This window comes from Festucalex cinctus, chromosome 1 (assembly GCF_051991245.1).
Source record: "Festucalex cinctus isolate MCC-2025b chromosome 1, RoL_Fcin_1.0, whole genome shotgun sequence".
NCBI lineage: Eukaryota > Metazoa > Chordata > Actinopteri > Syngnathiformes > Syngnathidae > Festucalex > Festucalex cinctus.
Genome location: NC_135411.1, coordinates 30,887,357 through 30,908,724, shown reverse-complemented (window position 1 = coordinate 30,908,724; position 21,368 = coordinate 30,887,357). Strand labels below are relative to the sequence as shown.

The 21,368-nt window shown below is 40.7% G+C and overlaps 2 protein-coding genes across 8 annotated transcripts in view; one reads left to right on the top strand and one right to left on the bottom strand.

The window, feature by feature from the left end:
• The window catches only part of aatka (apoptosis-associated tyrosine kinase a), a 34,114-nt gene extending 25,298 nt beyond the window's left edge, over positions 1-8,816 (top strand). For both annotated transcript variants that reach the window (XM_077528474.1, XM_077528484.1), the window contains 7 exons: positions 127-211; positions 283-404; positions 2,709-2,858; positions 2,984-6,191; positions 6,318-6,543; positions 6,621-6,806; positions 6,921-8,816. In XM_077528474.1, the coding sequence (XP_077384600.1) occupies positions 127-211; positions 283-404; positions 2,709-2,858; positions 2,984-6,191; positions 6,318-6,543; positions 6,621-6,806; positions 6,921-6,949 (4,006 nt within the window). In that variant the 3' untranslated portion in view covers positions 6,950-8,816. The remainder of the gene's footprint in view (positions 1-126; positions 212-282; positions 405-2,708; positions 2,859-2,983; positions 6,192-6,317; positions 6,544-6,620; positions 6,807-6,920) is intronic.
• Positions 8,817-10,671: 1,855 nt separating this feature from the next.
• LOC144023262 (BAR/IMD domain-containing adapter protein 2-like) overlaps positions 10,672-21,368 on the bottom strand; it is a 129,857-nt gene continuing 119,160 nt past the window's right edge. For 2 of the 6 annotated variants that reach the window (XR_013284515.1, XR_013284514.1), the window contains 4 exons: positions 21,286-21,323; positions 16,754-18,930; positions 13,319-13,361; positions 10,672-12,964 (listed from right to left, as the gene is read on the bottom strand). Coding sequence is in view for 3 of the 6 variants with exons in the window: in XM_077528510.1 (XP_077384636.1) it covers positions 12,895-12,964; positions 21,286-21,323 (108 nt within the window). In the remaining 3 variants the exon portion in view is untranslated. Of the gene's footprint in view, positions 12,965-13,318; positions 13,362-16,753; positions 18,931-19,003; positions 19,228-21,285; positions 21,324-21,368 lie in introns of those variants that run through there. The other 4 variants (XR_013284516.1, XM_077528527.1, XM_077528510.1 and 1 more) reach the window with 4 other exon arrangements.

The following is a 21,368-nucleotide window of genomic DNA, read 5'->3' as shown; positions in this document are numbered from 1 at the left end:
TTATATATCAAGGCACATTCCCACTTAACTCCAAATTCGTGTTCTGTCACTCCAGTACATTATATCCTAAAGTGTCTTAAAAAAACATACAAAAATTATATCGGCTAACACTTTTTCTCTTGGCAGTGACCTAGCCCTGCGGAATTGCTTGCTCACTTCAGAAATGTCCGTGAAAATCGGCGACTACGGCCTTTCTCACAGTCTGTTTAAGGTATGACCCTTCTCATCATATTTTGGCTTACCTCATCATCATACCGTCATTTTTTTCTGTAATACGTGCAGGAGGACTATTACTTCACACAAGATCAGATTTGGGTGCCCCTGCGCTGGATCGCACCAGAGCTCATAGACGAAGTCCATGGAAATCTGTTGGTTGTTGACCAGACCAAAGCTAGCAACATATGGTGAGATCGCTTTTCAGGATTTTGTTAAGTACTATTATTACACATCGTCACTTTATTTTCTGTCATTCCGGTTTGCCTTTGAAAGGCAGTTTAATTTAAAGGCCCGGTCTGCCATTTTCACTCAGGAAAAGGCACTTTTTAAATACAGGATTTAATCAGACAAACCTCTTCTCAATTTACAGCTCTGGGCTTCTCTTAATGTCTGGTGGTGATTTTGTCCTAAGCCTGTATTTTGCCATTTTGTGTTTGTTATGTAAACAGCAGGACGTTTCTGTGGTGTTTACACCCCTCCAGCCAATCGCAGAGCGGGGGGTGGCGTGTCGCAAACGGGGCCGGGTGAATTTGTCGGGGGGGGGGGGGGTTTCACTCACTCATTCACACATGTAAGGTTCTGTGAGTGAGTGCGTGAGAGTGAGAAAAAGATAATAAATCCGTGCGTGCTGTCAAGTTGCCGCGGGAGTGACGTCACACAGCAGACAAATTTGCCCGGCCCCGTTTGCGACACGCCACCCCCCCGCTCTGCGATTGGCTGGAGGGGTGTAAACACTGTCTTTCCACAGAAACGTCCCGCTGTTTACAAAACAAACACAAAATGGCAAAATACAGGCTGGGCGGCTGGGGGTTTAGGACAAAATCACCACAAGACATTAAGAGAAGCCCAGAGCTGTAAATTGAGAAGTAGTTTGTTTGTTTAAATCCTGTATTTAAAGGAAGGCACCTTTAATTTTACATGTATGGCTTGATTGGCAGTAAATAGTTAGTTTAGCTACGAAACATGCATAAGAGCTGAAGAATACACCCCAATATTGATTTATTTAACTTTTTTCAACATAGAAGTCCGTGTTGGAACGCCCTCAAGTGGTGACGTAACAAGTGTGTATACTCGCTTGGCGAACAGTAGTTCACGCAGACAGAACGACGAGGAAGACACAAACGTCACTTATGCCTTACTGTATTGCAAAATTTTGCAAGGTGTCGTCAAGGAAAAACCCGCGAGGAGCACACTGGTATGTTATCCCCCCCCCAAAAAAAGACTATTTGCGTAGAAAATGGCTTGCTAAGTGCTGTCGACCTCCCGGCAAGGACAAGCAGGCGCGGACGTTATGTTTTATTAGCTCGTAAGTTGTGTATAGTTCACAAATTGACCATGTTCATAATCTTATTTTAACAAAAAATTTATTGAATGTGTATTAGTGTCATTATCATCGGCATGTGCGACGTACTACATTTGTGTTCTGTCCCGCTGTTCTTCCTGTGGTGCATTCCAGTTTCATTTGCATTTCTATTAATTTCGTTCGGATCCAAACCATTGATAACCAGCCTAGGTAACGGCGTCTCGCATTTCCTTACTTCATTCTGTCTATAAATAAACACGGTTAATACACAACCTTCTTGCAAGCTTTCGTTTACATCATCGGGACGCTACGCAAAAAAAGAAAAGAAAAAAAAACAGCTAGGGGAGGTTGGGCGCTGTAACGACGATACATATAATTTTACTATTTTTTTCTTTTTCCTGAAATAGTTTGTCAGTTCCACACGTTTTGCATTGCTCGTGCTGTGTGTCACTTTACCTGTTGGATATTGGCTCCTCCAAGACTTTTCTTCTTCACATCTTTCATCGCAACCAAAGCTATCCTGAGAATGTCTATTTAGTATTGCCATGTTGAATGTCTGATGTTCCAGGATGCAGTTGAGATTGTCCGCAAGGAACCGATCCTCGAGTTCTTTCATTTCCAGACAGCACACATTCATTAGCGGATTGTCCATTCCTGCAGCTCCCGCACGAGCACCACTCACCCACCGCCTGATTCACTCGTTCATTAAAGTTTATTTTGTGCCCGAAAAGACCATCTGGCGCCACAACTTTCACATCCAAGGCAGACTTTCCTTCGGTAGTGTTATTTTGTCGTGTTGGATCGAAGCGATAAGGTTTAATCCTTCCGGGTTTGACGCTAGATGCACGGCTGCGTTGCATAGTGCTTCCATCGTGTAGCGTTTACACACTAGTGACGTAAACATCCGGGTTATTTAGTCACGTGTAACAAACATGCCGGCGTTCGATTCCTTTTAACATCGGTTTAAAAGTTATTAAATGTACATAAAAAAATAATCACGTCACCAAATTAATTATTGAAAAAGTAGGAACTTTTTGCTGCTAAAAATGGATCAATAAGTAAAGTGTCCCTTTAAAAAGTGCCTTTTCCTGAGTGAAAACAGCAGAACGGGCCTTTAATGCTGCCACAGCTACATGCTAGTAGGGTTGTTTGGATTTTAGATCTGCTCATCCTCTTTTGATTGTTCCAGGTCATTAGGTGTGACCGTGTGGGAGTTGTTTGAGCTCGGAGAGCAGCCATACAGGCAGTATTCTGACAGACAGGTGCTAACGTACACCGTACGAGAACAGCAGCTCAAACTGCCAAAGCCACAGCTCCAGTTTCCCCTCGCAGAGCGCTGGTGAGATATACTTCAGTTGCAGACAGGCAGCATATTTACAGCCAGAATCAAGCTGTAATTAGAAGATAATGTTTGTTTTCTGATCACAAATCATTCGTGTTTTCTGTTGTGCTCGCTCTCTCTAGGTATGAGGTCATGCAGTTCTGCTGGCTGCAGCCTGAGCTGCGACCGAGCAGCGAGGAAGTTCACCTCCTGCTCACGTACTTGTGTGCCAAAGGCTCTAGTGAAGCCGAGGAGGATTTTGAAGCACGCTGGAACGCCTTGAGACCAAATTTGCTTGGCAGCCCCGCCCACACAGCTGCGCCCGCACCCCTCATCCTCACGCCGAGTTTAGCCGAGGCCCAAGGACCGGCCCACGCTCAGGCAGTTGAGCTGGCCTCATCTGCCTCGTCATCCTTCCCCCTGCTGGAGCACTTCTCTGACAGCTTTCACTCAGACACGGGCGACGACTTGCTGACCGTCACAGAGACGAGCCACGGTCTCAACTTTGAGTATAAATGGGAGCAAGCCCGAGCTGAGCAGCCCTACTGCTCGTTGTCCACCAGCGGCCCACTTGGCCAAGTGAATCCACATTATCAGGATATATACTATTCAAGCAATGCAAGTACCTCAGGAGGATGCAGGGTTGAGACATCCCCATCCTGCTATGACCCTGAGCATCCAGGTGTGGTCCCTGTGTTGAGTGCCCACAGCCCTTCTGTCAGCAGTGAGTATTATATCCGTATAGAAGACACATCTGAGTGTAACATAAATTTGGACGACAATGTTGTGCACTTAAGTCCTGTGGTGGAGGTTGGCAATGCTAAGTTGTCTCCTGAAAATCACACTGGTTCAACCAGAGCACAACCGAATGCTTACTGGTCAACTGCAGACGGCACAAAATCAACCACCTATGATTCCGACTCAAGCCCCACTGTTCAGCTAAGCATGGAGCCACTACTCAGACAGGCATCCAGTTCTGTGATGTTCAGCCAGCCCCATGCAGATTCCTTATCCTTTCAAGTTGACCCTGACTACTGTGAATCCACACAACGAGCCAGTTTGTCAGATTCAGAACACTCCAATGCTGGAAATCCGCTGGCATTGTTAGAAAATAAGGTTAGTGTGAGCAGCCCAAGTTTAGGAATGTGTGATCCGTATCTTGAAGACGGAAGCAGCTGCGAAATGCTTAATGAAAGTTACCACACCACGATGGGATCCCTTCAAAAGACGCGACCTATCATAAGCCACGTTAGTATGGATGCTGAAAGAGGTGCTGGTCTGCTGGTGGGTTATCAGAGGGGTGGGGACACTCACAATTTCTCTGAGGAAGAAGTCACAAACTGGACCTCAAACCATTCTGCCAACAATAATATCCCAAACTTAAGCAACAGGAATAGAGACAGGATGGAGAATTATCTAGACCTTCAGTATAATGTGCGCTGTGACATGACAGAAATATGGACTTTAACTAAGGATACCACCAAAACCTTCCGCAGTTCCAGGAATTGTGAAAAGCAGGCAGAACGGGGGGAATCTGTCTGTAGTTCTACCAGCAAACTCAAAGAACTCGGATCGTACATTCACTTATGTCACCAAGACAGTGGAGCCAACAATGAGCAAAATGACTTGGCTAGTTTCCAAAGTCCTAATTGTCTTAAAAGTGAGAGTGCTAGAGAAAATGAAATGCAATTGTTACTTAATGAAGACAGATTACATTCTAAGCCCAAGATAATACCTGATACCTACATGAAGTCTCCTTCATCCTTCACAGAATCTCGGAGCTGGATTCAAGGTCTACCAGAGAAGCGGAGCGCTAACATTTGGGAGGGATGTTCTGCTTCTGCTTTTGGAGATAGAAGGGTAACCTGTCCCTCCTCAGGCAATAGCCGAGAGTTGAGAAGTGGAATTGGTAGCAGAGACACCAGTGCTACCCTGGTGGAGCTTGGGGACTACAGCGAGGAGGACGATGACTTTACAGATATCACATCAAGCATCTTTACAGACTTCAACCTTGACTATGCAGACATGCAGGAGGAAGAGCTAAGTCCACTGAAAAACCCAGAGGGAACTCCAGACTCTGCAGACACCATTAACTTTTCGTCATCGGTGGCAAGCACCAGTGACCAAGCCTTCAGCCCAGACTCCTTCAGTACTCCGGCCCAGCCCAAATCCCTGGATAGTGGGTACGACACAGAAAATAATGGATCTCCAGAATTTATGTTCAAAGAGTTTGTTGGTCCGCAAACAAGTGCAACTGGACTTGTTCTGCAAGTGGGTGTGCGTCAACATCTCACTAGCGCCTCAGAGGTCCGCTTCAAGGACATGACTGATAAAAACACATACCGGGACTCTGCTTATTTCTCTGACCATGATCCTGAAAATGACAAAAGCCCGTGGGAGGAAGGCGGTAAATTCTTTGCAGGTCCAAGTAAACATGAGTTGTATGCCGGGAAAGTGAGCTCTTCCAGAGATCCAATTAAAATGGAGTTGATCAATGAGGACTTGAATCAAAGAGGAACCTGCATTTTGACGAGATCTTCTGCGCTAAACTCTCCCCATTCTTTTTCCACACCTGGGCTGTCCATGTTGTCACCGTTTCCTGTGCAGATGGGCGGGTGCCTGACCAAAGAGGCGGCCCCAGACTATGACGATCTGGAGTTGGAGAGAGAGCACCAAGAGGAGCCCTGCTCAGAGCTCAGTTCCTCCGCTGAATCTGAACCCTCCCCTACCGTCCAGGAGGCCTCAACAAACTACCAGGAGGGAAGCAACAGACCTGAAGACTGTTGCCACGTACAGATTTTATGCACTGACTCCACTGTGTCTGATTATAACGATGATGAAGCCAAAGAGGACGAAAATACAGATCAATCCACGGTGGAGGAAGAGCTGCCAGATTTCAATCATGTGGAAGCATTGCCGGACAGAGGGGAGACAGTCAGGATAAACGAGGAAGACTTCGAGGACATTGATGCCGAGGAATGCGATTCACAGGACAGCTCATGCGAAGCATCTAACGGCGGCGCCGACATGTCGTCCGCCTCGTCGATGCTGGAGCTGTGTGGAGAGGCTATAAGAGCCCCGCTGGAGGAGGCGGAGGACGAGGACGACTCCGACGACAGCGAGTCAGATGAAGAGTTGCGGATCTACAGCATCCAGGAGGAAGACAGCGAGGGGAGCGATGAGGATCTGACCGCAGTGCCGGTGGTGGTGAGCGACAGCAGCAGAGCGAAGCATCTTCGCAGCCTCCTGAAGATGCCAACGCTCCTCACTCAGTCTTTCTGTGAGGAGCTAGAGAGGAAGAAAAAGGCCGTGTCCTTCTTTGATGACGTCACCGTTTTCCTCTTTGACCAGGTACCACGTGAAAACCATGCATGTGTTCGGAATATCACTGCTAGCCCAGTAAAAATGAATCTTTGACGTCTAGAGCCGTCTATGGCAGTGAACGTGTTAAGATTTTTTTTCCAATTTGAATTCCAGGAGAGTCCAACTGGAGAATTGGTCGACTACAGCTTCTCCACTGAAGAGGGGTCGGGCGGGAAGGAGACAATGGATGAAAACACCTCCAACATGGATGATAACACCTCCAATTTGGATGAAAACATCTCAAAAGTGGATGACCACGTACCTAACTCGGATGAGTACAAACTTGAAGCATGTGAGGCTCACTGTAATGCCGAGGAGACAGACGTTAACACAGAGCAAGGTGGGATATTCAAGGGCCACAAAATTTACGGGGCGTTCAGCTCTCCTTCATGATGACTGTTATGTATTTGTCTTCAGGTTCCAAGTGGGAGGATGATTGTGCTTTTGAGCATTGCCAACCTTCACCTGACACCACGGCCGAGCCCCAGGTGACACCAGTTTCCCCTTCAAACAGTCCTGAGGTGCCAAAATCTGTCGCAATGAACCGGTTCATGGTCTCCAGATTCTCCATCACGCACGTGTCAGACACGACAGCACCAACGGGTCAGTACCAGCCTCCCTGAAAGATGGTTTAACAGTTTGCTTCAAGTTTAATTCGACATTTAGTGAATGAATAAAGTGTCCAGCAATTTAACAGAATGTTTCCATCCCCAACAGGGAATGCAGAAGACTGTCCAAAACAATGAGAGGACATCCTCCCTTCCAACACACACACAACAAAACATTACGATGTATGTGATGTTTTACAGAGTTTTATTTTTAATGGTCTGTTTAGGTCATCAGCCTGGTGGGGGCCTTCTTGAGATAGTGCCTCGTATTGTAGTGAAACCCCTCGTGGTGATTTGCACATTTCTTAATTTGCAGATTTGCTGCTGACAAAGTCACTAAGAACGCACATTGTTGTTACCCAAAAAAGTATACACCAAACATACTGTGTTAGCTCAATGTTCGCATCGAAGATCATTTGTGAAGCATAAAACAGTTGCTCAAAAAGAGCTTAATTCATTGGCTGCCTCCATTGGACATTTTATAAAGACTGTTACATGCTTTTATTTGGTTTGTTCCCTGTGGTGGATAATGAAGACGTTTATATTTTTTGAAAAGTTTTCGAGGAAAGTAGAAGCAATGGCTTATTTGGTAAATAATCAAAGATTACAAATCCACCGGGATGACATACACTGGATAAGTCTACAAAACCTTGTTCAAATGCCAGGTTTTTGTGCTACCAAAAAAAAAAAAATCACACACACCTGGCCACCATTTAAAGTGCACCTGATTAAGCCCAAATAAAGCGCTGATGTTCTAATGCACTTTTGCTAATTTTTTCTTGCTTTCTAACAGAAGCCTGAAAGGGACAGTGTGTATTATTTAGTGCCATCTAGTGGTGAACTAATAATTCACTCATTTTAAAAAAACACTATTCATTTCAATCATGTGTAAAAAAAATTATATATCGACATAGGCGTACATTTTTTGTATATATTTGTAGGTCTAGTAATCGTTAATAGTATTACATTGGTCACACCATATTTCACTGTCATCTTTCTGCTTCGGATACTTTAATGAGAACTTCGCGAACACAGTTAGCCTCTGATGTAAGTTGCAGCTAGTGTCAGACTCAATGCTTACCTTCCACAGCTGGGGCCGACAGGTGGTCATCACTGAGTCCTGTAATTCGGGCTGCCGCAGCTTGTCTCCCTCTGCTTTGCTCTCGCTAGCTTTTATTAGCTTCTCCCGCTAGCCAGGCTAAATGCACCTTTTTGACTACCAGCCAAAGAGTTCAACCGTGGCTTCGCCGGACCAGAACACATTCTCCACAAAGTTGGATGATTTTGTTATGGCCCTTAGGCAATGTGGAATGAGTTATGAACAACTCTAAATTGCAGTCAGTTGCACAAAACTTTCATGCTTCTGCTAAGAAAGCAAAAAAACAAAAACAAAAAAACAAACAAAAAAAAAAAATCAGGAAAAGCCGTAAAACAGCTTTTCAGGGTTAGAAGCATTTAAAACGGTGGCAGGCGTCTGTGGACGCATTTTAACGCATTTGAATGCGATTGGTTAATTCTGAACAGCCACATTCTTGTAATAAGAGGATGCGTTTGGCATTTGAACAGGGCTATGTAAACTTTTCATATCCATTGTACCTTGGAAATATGTGAAGAAAAATGTCCACTTTTAAATGTATTTGACCTGCAACTAAAATACACCAAAGGGACGTTTCAAGGCACTTTGAAGCGGAGCCGTCTTATCAATGTACAGTAAATTGTCATCCATGCGGCTCTTTTCTATGTCTATGTATTGTTGCATATCGTTAAGTCCTTTTCATGCCACAAGCGACACCTTCAAATGATGACATATGTTACATATTGTATGAATGTGAAGTGACTATGTAGCAGGTAGCTTGACTTGAAATACTACCGCCGCCGCTCCTTCTCATTGGGGAAAGGCGGGTGGTTCTTTGCACCAGTAGTAACCACAATCATTGTCCATTCTCCATCATCATTGCTGTTGTACTATTTCCAGAACAATACACACAAATATTTCCTCCCCGGCTGCATGTCTGTTTATTTCTTCTGAAATACTATGAACGAACAAACATTAATGCCACACAGTGGGGTCAAATTATGAGAACATAGTTATGAAAATGGAGACTTGAACTTTGTTTTTGTTTTTTGTTTTGAAAAAAATAATATTCCCATATTTCTCTATTATATAAGATTTTAAATAAGTATATAAAATCTATTGTAAGAAAATGTAGAAATTAAAAAAGTGTAATAAATAAAGAGAATAAAGCTACATGAAGAGAATATGGCTGAGAAATTTCAGGAATGTCTGTCCTCTAGAGCCCCGAACTAGCCCATTTTCCATGTTTCCCTCCTCCAACACACCTGTATCAAATGATCAACAAACTTTGCAGAAGCCTGATAACAATCCTGATTATTTAATTTGTGTGTGCTGGAGGAGGGAAACATGGTAAACAGGCTGGAAAGGGGCTCTCACGGTAGGACTTGGAGACCCCCAATTTACAATATTCTAAAATAAAAACTATTGTTTATTTTTAAAATCACAATATTACAAGACTGGTGCCATTTTTTTTAGTGAGAGAAAAAAAGTCTTAATAACAGGTCATGTTTGTTTTGTTAGCCAAGTCATGTCACGAGATTAAACTTGTCAATATAACAAGTAAAAATGACTTATCAGCTAGATCTATGAGTTTTTCCTCTCAATTTTGCTAAATTCTTGTACTAGCACCTTATTATGACTTGTAGCATCATGACTTTGTATAGCAATTATCTCATTTCTATAGTTATTTTTTCCCCTCACAACTTACAGTACCTCATTTTATTATAACAATGTCATTCCAGTAATACAGTATTCTGGTTTCTTGTAAAATGATGCAGGTTTGGATATATATATATATATGTATATATATATATATATATATATATATATATATGTATATATATATATATATATATATATATATATATATATATATATATATATATATATATATATATATATATATATATATACACATACATACACACATCCTTATACATATATCTTTGTGAGGACATCCATTGACATAATGCATTTCCTAGAGCCTTACCCTAACCCCAACCATCAAAAATGATTGCCTAACCCTAACCCTTACCCTAAACCCAACCATAACCCAATTCAAACCTAAACTCTAAAACCAAGTCTTGACCTTCAAAAAGAGGTCTTGAGAAGTGAGGGACCGGCCAAAATGTCCTCACTTCACAAAAATGTCCTCATTCTGTTGGATAAAGATGTATTTTGGTCCTCACAATGTAGTATGTACAAGAACACACACACACACACACACACACACACACACACACATCCTTGTACATATAGCTTTGTGAGGACATCCATTGACATAATGCATTTCCTAGAGCCTTACCCTAACCCCAACCATCAAAAATGATTGCCTAACCCTAACCCTTACCCTAAACCCAACCATAACCCAATTCAAACCTAAACTCTAAAACCAAGTCTTGACCTTCAAAAAGAGGTCTTGAGAAGTGAGGGACCGGCCAAAATGTCCTCACTTCACAAAAATGTCCTCATTCTGTTGGATAAAGATGTATTTTGGTCCTCACAATGTAGTATGTACAAGAACACACACACACACACACACACACACACACACACGCACCCACGCACACACCCTGTACTTTTTCATGGTTTCAGGTATCAGTTTTTGTTGGCGTATGATTCCCTTGCCAATGGATTGGCAATCAGATGACTTCAGATGAATAATACTTGAAAGAAAATGGGAATAACGGAAGAACATCTTTAAGTCAATTTCAGACTGCTAAAGATAAAAATTCAAAAACAATTAAAACATGTTGGACTGTGACAAAACAATACTATGAAAACATAACATGAAACGTGTCCATGGGGATTTATTTTGATAATTTATGTGCTTTCTGTACAGAACAGATATAATACAAACAGACAAAAAGTGGGAAACAAAGTGAAAGCTATATCAAAAGTTTAAAAAAAAAAAACTCGAGCAAAAAAAAAAAAAAATTGCTTCCCAAATGACAATAAAAGCCTGATTCATGAAGCCATCAGTGTAAAGCACTCATCAATTCTTTATTTTCATTTGACAGTCCTATTAGCTCATTCATATCATTCAGTTGTATTTTTCCCATTTTGACCTGCACAGGCTTTCAGCTTCACATCCCAGATGAGTAATACTGAAAACCAATGACCAAAAACTATATTAATACTGCGCCTTATCAGATTAGCTACCACTCCCTCAAAGCTAATAAGAAGGATAATAAAAGAATTCCTTTATGTATGCATTGAAATTTCACCTCACTTCTATCCGGCAGATTGGATATGATTTATATTAACAACAGAAGAGAAGGAACATTCCTGTAAAGCCATAAATTGGTGAAATTGCAAAAAGTTAGCTTTACATAAGCAAAATAACAATCATAAAAAAATACAAAATAAAATAAAACTAACAAAAAAAAAAGTGGAAGGCACAATTTTCCACATTAATCTGCATATGCAACTAGAAACTATTGCAACATATGCACAATCTTACTCAACCAAATGATGTTCTGGCTACAACAAATCGCAGGTAGAACTCCGATTCACAAGGGACGGGATTAGCTCACGGTATTACTGCCATATTTTGCAAATGATTATCAAAGCTGAAAACAGTGAAAATCTACAAAGGACACTCCCTTATAATTGTCATGAGTTTGTTTTTCTAAAATAAAAAGACTAAGCGGCAGCATAAGTACAAAACAAAAACAAACAAACAAAAACATACAATAATGTTTAAATAACCAAAAATCCGCAATTAGGAGAATTTGTTGTAACGGCCATAAAAACCATCTTTTTCACTGTTTGTTGAGAATGCAGAAATTTGTCCTGGCTGCACAGTAAAAAGTGCACAATTGCACAAATATTGACATTAAACAGCGACAATAGTGATTCTCAACCATGAGTGATGACAATATTTTTTCCCACCCCTCCCACTAATTTTCTGTCTCGCTTATGAAAACTATCAACATGTTAAGTTCATTGCTGCTGCGCTTTAATGTCAATAATGATAATAAAGATTTACAGTGCCACGAGCGAAACTCCACAGTAGAAGCGTAATTATGCGACGGCATTGCTGATGAATTGATGACAAAAAAAAAAAAAAAGCTCTATTATGAGAAGAAAGCCTTGTTTTGTTTTTTGAAAAAGGAAAAAAAAAGTCAAAATATAATGTAATGTAATGTTATGGAAATTTATTTATTGTAAATTATATGAAAAAATCACAATATTCTAAGAATAAAGTTATATATTTTTCTTGAAAAATTGTAGATTGATTTTTCTTCAGACTTTATCCCAGTTTATGAAGACATTTTTGTAAAGTTACCACTTGTGTTCGGTGTATATGACACTTATTCTTGTAACTTAATAGCTTTTTTTATTGTAATATTACAAACGTGTCTTTTTTTTCATGTAATTGACACGAATATTAAGTAGTACTGCTTCAACAACATTTTTTTTTTCCTGTTTCTGTGACAAAAGTGCTTTGGGTGTAAAAATGGTTCAATTACGAGAATAAAGTCATAATTTTTAAATGTGAAAGTCACAATATTATGAGAATAATTTTCTCAGAGACATTTTTGGTAATATTTCAACTCGTGTTTTTCTTGTATCACAACTTTATTGCCATAAAACAAAGACATAAATCTTATTCAAATTAAATTATTTTCTTGTAATATTTTACTCTCATGATCTTGCAACTTTTTGTGTTTAACTAAGCTGACTTTATTCTTGCAGTCCAATTAACGTTAAAGTTAGGAAAACTATTTTTTCAACTGATCTTTTTTTTTCCTGCTTCTGTATGAAAAAAAGAAGAAAAGTTGTATTCTCCTGATGACAAAATTCTTATTAATTTGACTTTTTTTTTGTAGCATTTTGGCTTTATTCTCATAACATTAACTTTATCGTACCTCATGAAATTAACAAATTACGTTAACGTCAAAGTAAAGAAACAACTCGTTCAACTTTGGCCTTGCCCCCCCTCTTCTATTCCTGTACAAAAAGTCACTCTCTCCCTAATGGCTGAAAACGGTACTGCAGGCCGCTAGTAGAAGATGGTGGCAGATCGGTCGTCAGTGAAGGTGGGTCGCAGGTAGACCTCCATGGAGCGGTCACTGTGGGACAGGAAAGGACAGGGGTGTGCGAGGAATGTCAACAATTAGGGAAATCATCCACTTTTTCAGCTAATCTATGTAGCAGCCGAAACCACCGCGTGCCTTCCCCAAGCCTTCTACTCATGTCAGCAAGCATGTGGCATTAAAATGGTAGAAAAATAAATACCGGTAAATAAAATAGACAAGCATGCAGGGTTAAGCACAAAACAAAACTCCAAAATGAGATAGAAGCAAACATTACCCTGCCAAAATTCTACTGTAGCCTGGCAACCACTGAGGGAAGCAGGAAGTAAAAAAAAGAAAAAAAAAAAAAAGAAAAAAAAAAGTGAAGGCTGGCGGAGGCATTGGACTTACGGAGGTCCTGTTCCCTCAGAAGCGGGACAACTCTGGACCCAAACTGGAAGGTAAAGAGAACCTTTGCGTTTGAATGGTTCAATCATGCATTGGGTCACGTTTAGTGACCACACTGCTCGTTAGTCTGCTGCCAGATGAACGTATAATTAAACCATGACAATAATAACAATACAGTGCAACATCAAAGGTGGATTTGATTTCATAGGAAATCTGGCAAATCAGTCGTCCCTGGGTCAGATTTACGCCATCAAGACACTTATTTACTGTGCATCAGCATAAGGCTCTTCTTCTTTCCCTCTGTGGAATCTGATGACTGCTTGCTAGACCTTGACACCTCCAACAGGCTGCTGGTGGAATTGCAGGCGGCCCACATCAGGACTGTGACAATTTTGTATCAAGACAGAAGAACTGCAGGCAAGTTTCCTTTGGAATTTTTTGCCCTAAATGCATTTTAATGGATGTCAACGATTTTCACAAATAATGGCGGTCCACTGTATTATTAAGCATTCTAGAAATAAAGTTGTGTTGAGATGAGTTCAGGCCTACTTGCAGTTCGCAATTCAGCTATTCACATTTCTGCGGAACCTATCCCTGGCTTTCACTGGAAAACTAACCTATTTGCATTCGCTTTCTGCAGCGTCATCAAATATGACAAGAAAAATTGGGAGCAAAGCTCTGACTAACAGGAAAGTAGTAATTGGCATCAAGGAAGAGTATTTTAGTGATACAGTTCAACTTAAAGGAAGTTGTCAGTGCAAGATGAGACTGACAAAAATATATATTTTTAAATTTTTGATTGCTAACTCCTCTAAGTTGACAGCTTGACACAGATCATTTTTAACCGATGAATTGAGTTCCACCTGAGGTTGCACTGCAACGGTCCAACTGAATGGGGTGGGGGGGACAAAAAAAGTACAACAAATCATGCGGTACATGCTGCGAGTGGTGACAGCTGGTTTCAAGTGTTGGGAAGTGGCGTGTGTGCGCGTCATCACACAAAGAATAAAAGCACCACCAAATTTTTGGAAAGTCAAGCAGGCAGCGGGCACACCGTACATCAAACACACAATAACGGCAACGCGGGTGCTGAGGAATTCATAGGGAGCTGGGTCAAAGGTCACAGATGCATGCTGGGATAGGTGGCGGTCAACAGAAAACACATAAGAATGAAACCTGTTCCAAATGGATGATTCAAAAGGTTCATCTCCTCTTCAAATCTTTTGTTTTTCTTTTGTAAGACAAAGGTTTTCGTTTTCCGTCACTCTTTTCAGCGTCGACTGTCGCCTTCCTCAGAAGTTGTCAAACTGACAGTTGTGGCTTGTCTTCTTGGCGGATGTTTTTGGTGGTCTGTGATCTTGTGGATTGGGGCTGCAGGTTTCCTCGGCCCCTCTTGGGTGCGACGTTGCAGTGTGTTTTATGGTTTTTCTGATGAATTATGCGGATGCTGGAGGTCTCCGTCCCTCTTCCACTGACTTACAGCGCCTCGTCGTGGGTGCCGCTTCACGCTTGACGTATGACGTATGTCAGCAACCAGTGGCCATCTTGCCTTGACTTATTTTTGCTAGTGATGGTATTGTGCCTTGCTCTCCTCGCTTACAGTGTCGTGCACGACGCAGCCGCTACTTTTTTTTTTTTTTTTTTTTTGCCATCAGCTGCTTGATGAAACCTTGCTAGTGATGGATTCGTACTAGAGCTGGGTATCCATTCTAATTTCTTCAATCGATTTGATTTGGACTCACAAGAGTTCAGTTCGAGTTGATTTTTTTCCGATTCACTTCAATCCGATATTGATGAACTCACTCACTCGCTGCCATTTTCACTGACCCCTTCGCTCTCGGCTGTTTTACTGGATTTTGATTCATTTTGCAAGGCCCACAGAATATTGTGTTCTTTGGTTAGAAAAACATGGAACCTACCAAAGAAAGATTAGAGTCTCTTCTTTCATCATGAAAAAAAATATATATTTCTATCCATTTACGTTTTGCAGCAATTAGCATTAGAATATAGCTAAGTTTCATCATTATTCACAAATCTGTTTACAATTGTGGGGAAACAGCTTGTTCTCATCATGGCCTTGGTTGATCTCTTATACTCTGCTACCACTTGTTGGCTGTTTTTGTAATTAGTACCTTTTTTTTTTTTTTAACCCATTCACTGCAGTTGGAAGGCGGCATTAAAGTCTTCTGCGTGCTTTAGCTTTAAAAAAAAAAAAAAAAAAAAAAAAAAAAACATCTTTGGGACACAAAATATTTGGGGAGAAAATGAGTTCACAAATATTAAATTCTAAATTAAATTTTGTAGAGGAGGTAACTATGATTTTGTGTTATAATCACTGAAGTGTTACAAAAACATTGGCATCAGCAAGGATGAGATGAACATATTTTCATAATTCTAATTTAATAATTGTAAATATAAAATAAAAAGATTCTGAATTGTCTTAAAGTACGATAAGTCAGGTCTTTCATAAATGTAAGAAAATATTGTTAAATTCATGTGAACAGTAAATGTCAAGAAAAGAGTAAAGTACAAAAAAACTTGGCCTTTAAAATTCTATTTTCTTATACATTAATGGGGAAAAGATTACAATCAATTTACCGTTTTATCAATCGATAGGCTCAAAAAGGAAACTCAATTTGATATTTTATTTTTTTTAACCCAGCCCTAATTCGTACTAGCTTGTAGCAACACACGCAACATACGCTATCGCTGCCCTTTTGTCGGCAGCTGCTTCGATGGGTCCTTGCTCTGGTATCGTTTTCCGTGCCCTCTACCAGCTTGTGGCGTCATGCTCGTTAAGCCTTTGATTGCTTTATTGACTTTGTTTTGACTCGCTGGTGAAGGGGCTGGTTGCTGCGTCCTCCTCCCGCCAGTTAGCGAGTGCGCGCTTCCTGTGCATGTGGTTATGGCTTTTACTCTTTTGCGCCGTCTGTTATGGACGATGCCGCTCGCTGTAAGCTTTGTGGCTGCTCCTTCTTCTTCTTCTCCCGAGGAGGGCCGCACTGACTGCCGCAGTGCATCTGGCACTGACGCTCGTCCTCCTGTCACCTCTGCTGCTGTCAACATTGCGCCCCAGGTTGCAGGGTCGCAGGCTGTTTTGCTTAGCACTTTCTGGTGTTTACCCTTGGATCCTTCTGACCTTTCTCAGCCTCCTCTTGAGTGTGGCCTCTCCCCTGGACCATTCCTTCTGCGGCTATCAGTTTGGACCGTTTGCCTAATGTACAGGCCGGCAGTTGATAAGAAGACACGCCACAACTGACAGTTGGAAAGCTTCTGAGGAAGGAGGCAGTCGGACGCAGAAAAAACGAAAACCTTTTTGTCTTAAAAAGAAAAACAAAAGACACTTCCAAATGGAGCTTGTGAAAGTACGCAAAGAACAGATTTCCCGCCACACAGGACGATTTATTAATATATAGAGATATGTTTTATTTAGAATACCTTTTGTAAAAAGTCACCATACATTCAGGGTCTGTTTTTCTGAAATCACATTATCTGATATCCCTCCACGGCATGCATAAGATAAAACAACTAATCAGTCTTTTTGTACAAGGACAACAATTGTTTGAGAGGAAAGGAAGAAAAGAAAGTACAGAGCCACTCCGAAAAGTACAATCAGAAAAAACACTGAGAGCGAGCTGCAAAGGAAATCAATAGAAAACATGGCTGCTCATCTTCCACAAACTCACAGCGGTTATCCAAGGCAGACCATTTTTGCACAAAGAAGACCAAATTCAATGAGTGGCGGGCTACTCCGAAGAAATTCATTGCAGCGGTCAACAAAAGAAGAATACAGTGCAATTCGGTGGACGGACAGAAACAAGTCATATATAGATATAGAGAAGATAGATAGGCGCTAGATTCGTCAAGCTCGCCTGCACAGAAAAATACACGTTTCGGGGGCTAAACAGTGTGTAAGGCATTGGACACATCTGCCAAACCACCAGAAACAGGAAATGAAGTGAACACACCCCTCTTAAACTACCACCTTTCCAAAATAATACTTTTGTCTTTGTCTTCTCAACATTTAAAAATAAATACAAAAAAACAACAACACATTTTCCAATGATGTTCATGTTACATTTTTCTGAAGAATCATGTCAAAACTTCTGCCCCAAAATAGTAACTAACTACATAAATAAAAATAATTTCACTATAATTCCTTGATAGGGATGCAACGATAATGGCAATATCGTGATATTAATAAAACTGACACAAAATATCGTTGTTGTAATGTCACGATATTAAAAGCAGCACATCTGTTTAAAAAAAAAAGTCAGGTTGATTTCCATTTTTTGCAGTTCTAGCACCCTCTGGTGGCTAGTTTTATAGTGCAGTTTAATTTTCACAAGGCATGTTTTGGCCCTTCTATGTGTAAAATCCACGATAATGGTCAGATGAAGGGGAACAATATACTTGTGAACAGAGTCAATATATGTGGAGGAACTCAATTTATTGTATTTATTAATTTCTTATTTTATTTATTTAAATCATTATTAATTAATTTATTTATTAATGTTATTAATTAAAAAGTTGTATTAATTTGTTGTACTGCTTGTATTAGTGAATTAGTATTATTTATATATTTTTATATATATTTATATGTTTATATTTTTCATTGCTGTAATGTACAAAAACAATACTGTGTGTGTTTTTTTGTTTTGTTTTATGAGCTAATTTTTTACACTATTGTGACCTTTTGTATCGCCAACCTCCCCACAATATCATGATAATTATCGTATCGCGACCTTCATATCGTGATAATATCGCATCGTATCGTATCGTAATGTTTGGATATTGTTAAATCCCTATTCCTTAGCTGTTCAAAATGGTGCCTTGAGATACAAGTTTATTTCATTCCTTGGCCATATTTGCAATTCAAAACACTTTTATCTTAAATCATCTTTCCCCACTGAAATCAATGGAAATCCCATGACCTATGCATCTATGTGTGACATAGATGCTATTTATTAGCCTACCTATGGAATTTCCCATTATGTGTGAGCATTAAGCTTGCAAAATTTGTATAGTTGTTTTAAGTGATCCTCTTTGTTTTGTATTGCATTGAGTGGCTATGAAAAGCGCAAAGTTTTTTTTTCTGTTGCTTTGCCAAACTGCTGTAAAAAACAAAAACAAAAAAGACCAAACAATGCCTTGTACCTTGGCTTTAGGCACCACTGTAAGATGTTGGTAGAAATGTTTTTTTTTTTTTTTTTACATGTGGAAAAAGCCTTGCACTTAAGGGGGTGCGTTCACTCTTTCCCCTGTAAAATAAGTGAAGTGTAAACACGACCAATCAGATATACCCTGCACAGCCTTAACTTGACCCATGTGTGCTTTTCTCGCTCAATTTAAAGACCATTAAGACGGCCACGACGCCCCCTCTCCCCACAAGTCTTTTGGCACTTGTATGGTACACGAACATATTGTCCTCTTTTAGCGCCACAAAAAAAAGACACAACCGCGTGTACATGCACGGTGGGGGGCAAGACAAAGCAGTCGAGCAAGGGCAGTCACGCCACAGTGCGACTGCCGTTGCTCAGAGTCCGTATCGCTGCACGCCGAGTAGGTAGGCCCCGCCCCGGGTCTCAACGCAATCCTCCACCCACCAACCGCTACTGTCCCGACAGCGACACCGCCAGGCAGCCAGCAGCAGAGCAGCAGAGAGGCAGCAGCGGCAGCAGCACCCAGGACGGACGCGAGGGAGGAAGAGAGGACAGAAAGGAGGGATGAGACCGGCCTCGTCCACTCGGTGAAGGAGTGTGTGTGGAGGCGGAAGAGGAGGGAGAGACAGGGGGAAGGGGGGGGGGGGGGGGGCGGAGGGGAGGGAGGCCCCTGTGCTATCCGCAGCTGTCTGCGTCTGTCACAATGTGTGATGTCACACAGTCGAAATCAATTTGCCATCAGGGCTGTCACTGTGGAACAAAGAGAGAAGGAAGCTTGCCAGGTCGGACACACTCAGAGAGAGAAATGGACAGAGACGCACGGGACGGGACAGGACAGGACACACGAGAAGGCAGAGCGCTGTTGGGGTCAGGTTTGCCACCTACAACTCCAAACAGCGCCATGACTGGACTGGTCTTCACATTTCCTCATCACAAAGTTTTGCTTTCCAATGAGAAAATCATGAAGTCAGCTCAGCTGCAAGTGATGCTAGCTTAGCGTAAATTGGCATTTCATTATTGTATTAATTAATAGGGATGGCGAAAACAATGACAGCAGACAGGAGTTCAGACTGACGAGCAGTGATGGGTGAAGCTTGACGACACTCATAAAAGGCTTCTCCCCAAACACGTACAACATACACGTTGACTGACTGGACAGTCATAGGAACATGTTATTTCTGCACGAGCGCTTATTTAAATGCTACAACTTAGAAAGTGAGAAATGCAAGAGAAAAGGACAGGAAAGAGTAAAAAAATAAATACATTTCAGAACTCTGCTCCAATGAAAGGGGAAGTCAACCCCTGCACATATTGTATGTTCTTTGCAGCCCCACTAGTCGGTATTGTGGTTAATATTGAGTTAGTGGAATACGAATTGAGCAGCAAAATTCAGTTGCTCAGGTAACAACCAATCACAGCTCAGTTTCAGAAAACAGGTGAGCTGTGATTGGTCATTGCCTGAGCCTGACAAACTGTGATGTCATCTTCAGTCGACAGCAAGTGGCAAAATGCCCCCCTACAGATGGATAAAAATGGCTACATTTTGCTTCATAATTCATATTCTGCAAATGTAATATTAATCAGAATGTCATGTTTAGACAAGTGAGGTCACATTTAACATTATTGTCAAGCAACGTTTAAGATCGACTTCCCCTTTAAGGCTTTTATTTTATGCTAGTGGGTTGTAAGCCACATTTAGTGGTTAAATAGTTTATTTCTTAAATACAATAATTATTAAAAACCAAATTATCTATGAATAGCATCTCATCTTTTGGACGGTTTATTTTGAAAAACCTAATTCTTATTAATTTATTTAATTTACTCGTTTAAACATTTATTAAATAGGAGATCAACCCCAATTTTTTCCCCCCGAGATTAATATGTTCTATGCAGTCCCACTCGTCAAGATTATTTTAGTTCATATTGCACTTGTGGAACATGAGTTAAGCAGCAAAATCCACTCATTTTGATCCATCTCAGCACTTGCTGTCGACTGAAAACATCACAGTCGCTAAGGGCTCAAGTAACAACCAATCAATCACATAGCCAACCTCAGAAAACAGGTGAGCCATGATTGGCTGTTACCTGTGCAACAGTGATGTAATTTTCAGTTGGCAGCAAGTGGCAAAATGGCCGCCCTTTGAGACGGATTAAAACGGGTGGCTTTTGCTGTTTAATTCATATTCCACAAAGGCAATAATAATCAGAATGCTGTGTTTAGACTATTGGGTGGTGCATGGAACATATTGTAAATATATGTTTTTTTTTTATCATGACAAAAATAACTTGTAAATGTTTATTACTAAATTACATTTAAAACACAAGAAATTCATACAAGCCCGTGTAAAATAAGTGGTCCATTCCTACCAATATGTAATAATCAATTGTGTGATTTTTTTTATTTATTTATTTTTTTTTACTATTACTTTCAAGGACTCACACACAATATCATTTCAGCTGCCATGAAAACGAAGTAGTAATTTTACAACTTTTTTTTTTTAACCAATGTGCAAGAGACAAGTCAGGTGTCACATAGGAATCTAATTTAATATGACACTAAATTAGACAAAGTAAGTTGTATTTAATTTTTTTTAGTGACCCGTGTTACATAGAATAGAATAAGACGAAAGCTACTTTTAGAAATATTTAAAATGAACTGTTTTGCATGTCTGATGACAGTGAAGTGTCATTTTTTTGCACCTTTAAACTCAAAAGAATATTTGTCATCTTCTCTTTTAATGATATTCCATAAAAAGGAGAACATTTGATTTTTAAAAAAGGTCACGTCATAGGCCGAAAAAGACTTACCTTGTGGCAAAGCGGCCATCATAATCCTCAATAGCAGGCTGAAAGACACACCAAAAAAATCTAATGTTAACATGCCACCAGGT